The sequence below is a fragment of the Sinocyclocheilus grahami genome, unplaced genomic scaffold, assembly GCF_001515645.1.
Source record: "Sinocyclocheilus grahami isolate Dianchi unplaced genomic scaffold, SAMN03320097.WGS_v1.1 scaffold1758.1, whole genome shotgun sequence".
Taxonomy (NCBI): Eukaryota; Metazoa; Chordata; class Actinopteri; order Cypriniformes; family Cyprinidae; genus Sinocyclocheilus; species Sinocyclocheilus grahami.
Genome location: NW_015506937.1, coordinates 27,403 through 34,671, shown reverse-complemented (window position 1 = coordinate 34,671; position 7,269 = coordinate 27,403). Strand labels below are relative to the sequence as shown.

Genomic DNA, 7,269 nt, shown 5'->3' with positions numbered 1-7,269 from the left:
GTCCCCGAGTTTAGCCCAGAGAGGGCTCCAGTCCCCGAGTTAAGCCCAGAGATGGCTCCAGTCCCCGAGTTAAGCCCAGAGAGGGCTTCCGTCCCCGAGTTTAGCCCAGAGAGGGCTCCAGTCCCCGAGTTTAGCCCAGAGAAGGCTCCAGTCCCCAAATCCAGACCAGAGGCTCTGGCTCTGGTTCTCCAGAGCCCGCACCTCGAAAGCCCCCTTCAGAGCACGCTCCTCGAGAGCAACCTCCAGAGCCCGCTCCTTGAAAGGGCCCTCCAGAGCGCGCTCATGACCCTGTTCCAGCCAAGATGCCTGTAGTTCTCTCCATAGAGGCTGGGGCCACAGCCTTAGAAGGCCATGGCAGAGCAGCCTCCTAGTTCCCTAATCCGCCATGACCTCCTGAACGGTCTGCTTCGCCTTGGCCTCCTAGTCTGCCTGCTCCGCCATGGCTCCCCGAGCTGCCTGCTCCGCCATGGCACCCCGAACTGCCTGCTCTGCCATGGAGCCCCGAACAGGTACCCCCCCGGTTGTATGTTGTGTGGCGCGAGGACGCGCCTTCCGGGAGGGGGGAGTAATGTCAGACTGTGTGTTTTTTTTCCCCCATGTGCTCCATGTGTTGATTATGTCTTTATTTGGTCTTCCTGTTCCCTGATTAGATTAATTTGACATAATAAACATTGGAAACACCTGGGACATTGATTTCAGGTGTTCCTCATTGTGTCCCTCTAGTCCTGTGTATTTAATGGTTTGCTGTTTCGAGTTCCTCGTGAGGTATTGTGAATGTCATCTTTCCTGCTACGTGTGATTTCCTGGTTCATTGAATATTATTAATGTCTCTGTGTATGAATTCAACTCCTCGTCTCCTCATTCCTCGCTCCCTCACAGTAGCAGTGCGTGACAATACCGGACCATAAACAGTAAGCGGCGCCCCTACTCTTGTGTTTTTTATAGGGCTCCAGCTGTAGAGACTGGGGCTGCGGCCTTGGAGGCTGCTCTGCCATGGTCTCCTGAACCGTCTGCTCCGCCATGGCTTTCTGAGTTCCCTACTCCGCCTTGGCCTCCTAGTCTGCCTGATCCACCATGGTGCCCCGAACGGGTATAATTTAATAAATTATAATTGTATTAATTGTTAAATATTTTTCATAGGTTTGTACTCTGTTTGTGATATTACTGTTATACAGTATTTTAGAGTAAACAGTAAGGATGCAACAATACAGTTAATCCCACGGTCCAATAAATACTTGGTTTAACCACAGTTTTCGGTTTAGAATTTAAAAATAGCAAAAAAAGAACTATTAAAACTCCAGTACACTTCTGTATACTGTAGAAAAACATGGATTATCATATGTCTACTTCAAATTTCTTTTAAGAGAAGTATTATTTTGTACTATGAACACATGTAATATGTTTCATTCATACTGGGCGCCCTTGCGCTGAAAAGCCACATATGCATTACAAAAGAAATGCTCCAGGAAAACCCTAATAAGAGCTGCATCCCAATTCAAAGACCGTATCCTTCGAAGGATGCAGCTGACGCAGCCTTCGAAGGACGCTCCAAGTCTAGCCTTTGCAGGATTTCCTGATTACACCAGCAGGTGTTCCCGATTGCCGCTCTGCTACGCAGCAACAGTGCGAAAAGAGAGCTGCCATCCAAACACGGTATTCATTAATTAAACAGAAAACTATGGAGCCAGAAATGTTAATTGTACTCTTCATTGTTTTTACCTAACTGGGAAAATTGGTAGGGATGTTTCACCCCCGGCGGCCTCGGGTGATGCATCTCAGGCTTAGCAAAGATCATGGCCAGGTAAGTTAAAGTTGAAATTAGTTTTCAACTTACTTGAGTAATGTAATGATACATGAAAAAAAAATACAATATATATAGTTATTACATTGACTTGTATCTGACCAAAATGCGATTTTATGTAGTGTATTCTCTTATTATTATTACATATTATGTACATGGTGAACATATTTAGACTGGTTTTGAACTTTTTTTACTCTTCATACTTTAAGTACATTACAGTATACAAGATAATACTTTTACTTACTGTAACTACGGTTTTAAATGCATGACTACAAGTGTTTCCCAATGTGGTATTAGTAGTTACTGAAAGTACTGTACTAAAGTATCTCAATATTTCTTGTACCAATAACTCTGTCATAGCTCTAAACAATTTCTCTTTTCTTTCTTCCCCTAAATCAGACCCAGACCCCTGTACTGCAGGATAAAGCTGAATGTGCCAGTGCTGGACAGGTTTTTCAGTGACTCTGACACACGGCCTGATTTTCGGCTGAGCAGGGAGGCCCTGACAGTGCTCCTGGATCTGTTGAACAATGAACGACGACATGGATGGGGTCCCACAATCCAGACCCTGGTGTTTAGTCTCCGTCTGGTGTGTGGTACATCATACATAGTGGTCTCCAGAGTGTTTGACATGCCTCGTTCCACTGTCCACTGGATTGTCCACCGAGTCACTGAGGAGGTGCTGGCCATTCGCCACCAAATAATTCACCTCCCAAAGACCTGGAGGCAGTTTGCTGGCAGACGGAGGTTAATTAACACCTAGGATGCATCGGGGGCGAGTAAAACTAACCCTTTAAGCAGATATTCTTAACCATTCCTATCCAATCGTCAGTCTGCTACGAGCAATAGGTGGAGAGGAGGTACACTAAAGTAAAACCCTGCCCTTTTTTCAATATTCTGTTTCACTTGGAAATACATCACAACACTGAAGTCAGTTGTAACTTCCGGTTCATGGGGACTTTAATATTGGTATTATTCAAGATATTATATTAAAGTTAGAAATTCCCATATGACTACTAATTCATGTATTTTGTCAATAAGATAGAAGTGTTTTGTTGAAAGAAGCTATTTTCTAATCTATATAGATCTTTGATATGATTGAATAATAATTGATTTTTATCAAATATATATATATATTTGGCTCTTTGAGGGGTTTACAGTAGTCATGATTAAAAAAAAATTTTTTACCAGTACATTATCTCACTAAATCAGAAAATGCAGTGTAATATTCTTTATTTCATTCAGTTTGATCATTATTTATATTATCATTCAATTACACTGTGGCATTTCACAGCATGACAGAAGTTTAACTAATATTTTGAACTCAAGTTATCAATATATAAAAAGTAAAAGAAGATTAAGAAGAAATAAAAGAAGTGGTAAGAAGAAATAAAAGAAGTGGGTATGAAGGTGGACAATCAGATGTGGCCCACACTCCGCAGCAGTGAACGTTCACTCAGATTTACAGGTGAAGGAGTTCTCTCCAGTGTGAACTCTCATGTGAGTTTTAAGGTTTCCTTTTTGAGTGAAACTCTTTCCACACTGTTTACAGATAAAATGTCTCTCTCCAGAGTGAATCCTCATGTGGATTTCCAGGTTTTGTTTTTTAGGGAAATTCTTTCCACATTGTTTGCAGGTGAACAAGCTGTCTTCACTGTGAGTTCTCGTGTGGAAATTAAGGTTGCTTTTATATGCAAAACTCTGTCCACACTGAGAGCAAGTATAAGGCTTTTCTCCAGAGTGACTTCTCATGTGGACTGCAAGGTTTCCTTTTTGAGTGAAACTCTTTCCACACTGCTGGCAGTTGTAAGGCTTCTCTCCAGTGTGATATCGCATGTGAATTTTAAGGTTTTTATTGGTAGTGCAACACTTTCCACACTGTTTGCACGTGAAAGCGATGTCTCCAGTGTGAATTCTCATGTGGACCTTAAGGCTTCCTTTTCGCTTGAAACTCTTTCCACACTGATGGCAGGTAAAAAAGCTCTTCGATTCAATCTTCTGGACACTTTTTTGAGAGGAGCACTCCTTAGTTTTTCTCCTTAATTTTCTCCAATTTTGAAATCACGATCTTTCTCATTCTGCTCTTTCTCTTCCATATCCTTCAGCTCTTGACTCTCCTCAATCAGGTCTAAAGTGAAAAAACACAAATACAAAACCAGTTTAATGACACAAAGAAACAGACAACAAAACCAAGATAAGGCATCAAAATCTACTGTAATCTCAGAAACTCTTTGCTTTCAAACTTTCAACCTGGTAGTTATCAAATGCCTAGTGAAACAGAGCTTGACCAAAGGAGAGCTGCTTTATTTTCCAGCACAGTATTCATTTGGACAGCATGAGAATTGTATTGCCAATTTTGTGAACAAGCATTAGCACGGTTTAGGTCTTATCTATCCAACTGCTACCACAGGAGGCATTTCATCAAACACAAGTACAGAACGATGTTTTGTGTAAATCGTACGTAAAGCCGTTCCAACATAAACTTTAGAATTCATGAAAATTTTCACATTTTCAAAATGTTAGTGGGTACAAAAGAAATGTACCACCTGCTCCCTACCACACATAAATGGTGCGTAAAACATGGCGTGTTCTTTTCGGCAAACTGATAAGACTGAATTTTGATGCGTTAATATAACAAGTTTGTTTGCCCTGTACAACTTTGGGTAAAACGCAGTGCTCGTCACTGTCACTTTTTTATTTTAATACTAATACTATACTGCACAAATACTACACCAACCAACCATCCTACTTGTACAACACCCCAACAACAATGGGGAAGTTATTGCTGGTTACTTAATGTTTATATTCAGTAATATTCTTCAAAATATATAAAGTAGTAAAGCACTAAATCCACCAAAAAAACACACCAAAGTGTTCTCAAGCGCCACCAGCTGGCCGTTTTTAGAAGAGCACCTGGCATTTTTTTCAGCTGGCTACAAACATTTTGGTGGACATACATTAATTGAATATTTATTGTTATGCATATGGCCTTTTAATCTTTTTTTATTATTATTTATTTATGCAATATACTGGAGTCAAACCTGAGAAGGGAACCCAAAATATTTCACTGCGTTCCTGGACACGTAATTCACTTAGCTGTAATTCATAGGTGGGGATTATGCTAATTGTGAATGAGTGTGCATGCATGCCCTATTTACAAATGAATAGAATTCAAACACATTTAACTACGAAATCTGACGTTTACAAAACCTTTGTGAATCCGGAGGAGAGTTGTCGGGAAGGTCTGATTTACATGCAAATTACTCTGAATTTTCTCATATATTTACACAAGTTTCATGAGGCCCATTGTTCTAAACGTGAAGTTTAATCTATGGCAACAAACCTCATGCCAGAGAGGGGCATGCCTTACACTGGCCACCTCTGACAGCATCAGTCAATTAAAGTGCTGTATACTTAAGGCGCCAATTTGCAGATCCCTTCTCCTCAAGATTAAAAAATAAATAAATTATGCTAAGCCAAGTTGTTGCTCCAAAATTCCAAGCTACTCTGGCCCTTGAGGTCCACTTTCCTGCAGAGTTTAGATCCAACCCTAATCAAACACACCTGAACAAGCTAATCAAGGTCTTCAGGATCACTAGAAAGATACTGGGGCAGGCTAAACATTTGTATATGTGACTCTGGACCACAAAACCAGTCATAAGGGTCAATGAAATTAAGATTTATACATCAATGGAAAGCTTATTTATTCAGCTTTATTCAGTAATATGCATTCCTAAGTTTTGATATAGTGGTTTTTCTCCAGAGTGACTTCTCATGTGGACTGCAAGGTTTCCTTTTTGAGTGAAACTCTTTCCACACTGCTGGCAGTTGTAAGGCTTCTCTCCAGTGTGATATCGCATGTGAATTTTAAGGTTTTTATTGGTAGTGCAACACTTTCCACACTGTTTGCACGTGAAAGCGATGTCTCCAGTGTGAATTCTCATGTGGACCTTAAGGCTTCCTTTTCGATTGAAACTCTTTCCACACTGATGGCAGGTAAAAAAGCTCTTCGATTCAATCTTCTGGACACTTTTTTGAGAGGAGCACTCCTTAGTTTTTCTCCTTAATTTTCTCCAATTTTGAAATCACGATCTTTCTCATTCTGCTCTTTCTCTTCCATATCCTTCAGCTCTTGACTCTCCTCAATCAGGTCTAAAGTGAAAGAGCGCGATTTAGTCAGTGTGGCTTTTTCTCCAATTTTGAAATCACAATCTTTCTCATTCTGCTCTTTCTCTTCTATATCCTTCAGCTCTTGACTCTCCTCAATCAGGTCTAAAGTGAAAAAACACAAATACAAAACCAGTTTAATGACACAAAGAAACAGACAACAAAACCAAGATAAGGCATCAAAATCTACTGTAATCTCAGAAACTCTTTGCTTTCAAACTTTCAACCTGGTAGTTATCAAATGCCTAGTGAAACAGAGCTTGACCAAAGGAGAGCTGCTTTATTTTCCAGCACAGTATTCATTTGGACAGCATGAGAATTGTATTGCCAATTTTGTGAACAAGCATTAGCACGGTTTAGGTCTTATCTATCCAACTGCTACCACAGGAGGCATTTCATCAAACACAAGTACAGAACGATGTTTTGTGAAAGTGTTGGCTGGTGTCACTATCTCGCGAACGCGCAGGCGGATCTCCACTAAATTTGGGGGATCCCTTCAGCTCGAGGAGCCCTCTCGAACACCACCCTCCGCGCACCGGTAGCCCCCCGGGATCGCTAGATCGGTCGGCGCTGGACCGCGAATTTAGCCACCCGCAACTCCTGAACCCCTGGGGCTATCGTTCGAAAGAGGGCCTTGAGACCTACATTCGATTCGCGTTCGAGAGGGTTCCTCGAGCTGAAGGGATCCCCCCCCGTTCTAAGTTTCAATGTTCTTCCATAGACTTAAGCTTTAAAGCATTTCATCCAGGTCGCCAGTAGCAAACAATGGAGCGTGCTCTGCTGGACAAACTAAGTAATTACACCATTTCAAGCATTTTATCTGTGTTATATGCTCTGTAAAAAAAAAAATTCATATCGGCGACAGGCTCATATCGGCCGACAATATCGGCTAAACGATATATCGGTCGGGCTCTAGTTTCCACACAGACTTACACTCTGTGGCAGCACATCCCCCGGGGGAAATATATATTTACGCAAATGTATTCTCTGCCAGCAGGAGGTGCTTTTGGAGCGGGAGAGATAGTTTTCTCTTCGGTAACGGCTGTACACAAAGCAGAGCTCCACTCACAAACGCTGCTTTATCAGGCTTTACAGGCAAGATTAAATGAAAATGACATCTAAAATTTTCTGAAGACAGTTTCCTTCAGTTTTGATATTGTGGCAGGCCACAAATAAATCAATATATGGGAAACACTGGTATTTGTCTAGTGATGATATCTCAATATGTCTGCACACGTGAGTCTCCATGTCAAATAAAACCATTTAAATGATGAAACTTACATGACGTTCTTCAAAAATAT

General features: G+C 41.2%; 1 protein-coding gene across 1 annotated transcript; it reads right to left on the bottom strand.

Moving 5' to 3' along the window:
• Positions 1–2,973: 2,973 nt before the first annotated feature.
• Positions 2,974–3,757, bottom strand: LOC107572486 (gastrula zinc finger protein XlCGF57.1-like; the record flags this gene model as incomplete). Its single annotated transcript, XM_016258907.1, has 1 exon — positions 2,974–3,757. A coding segment is annotated over one exon (504 nt), but the record flags the coding sequence as incomplete, so codon positions are not given.
• Between the last annotated feature and the right edge of the window lie 3,512 nt (positions 3,758–7,269).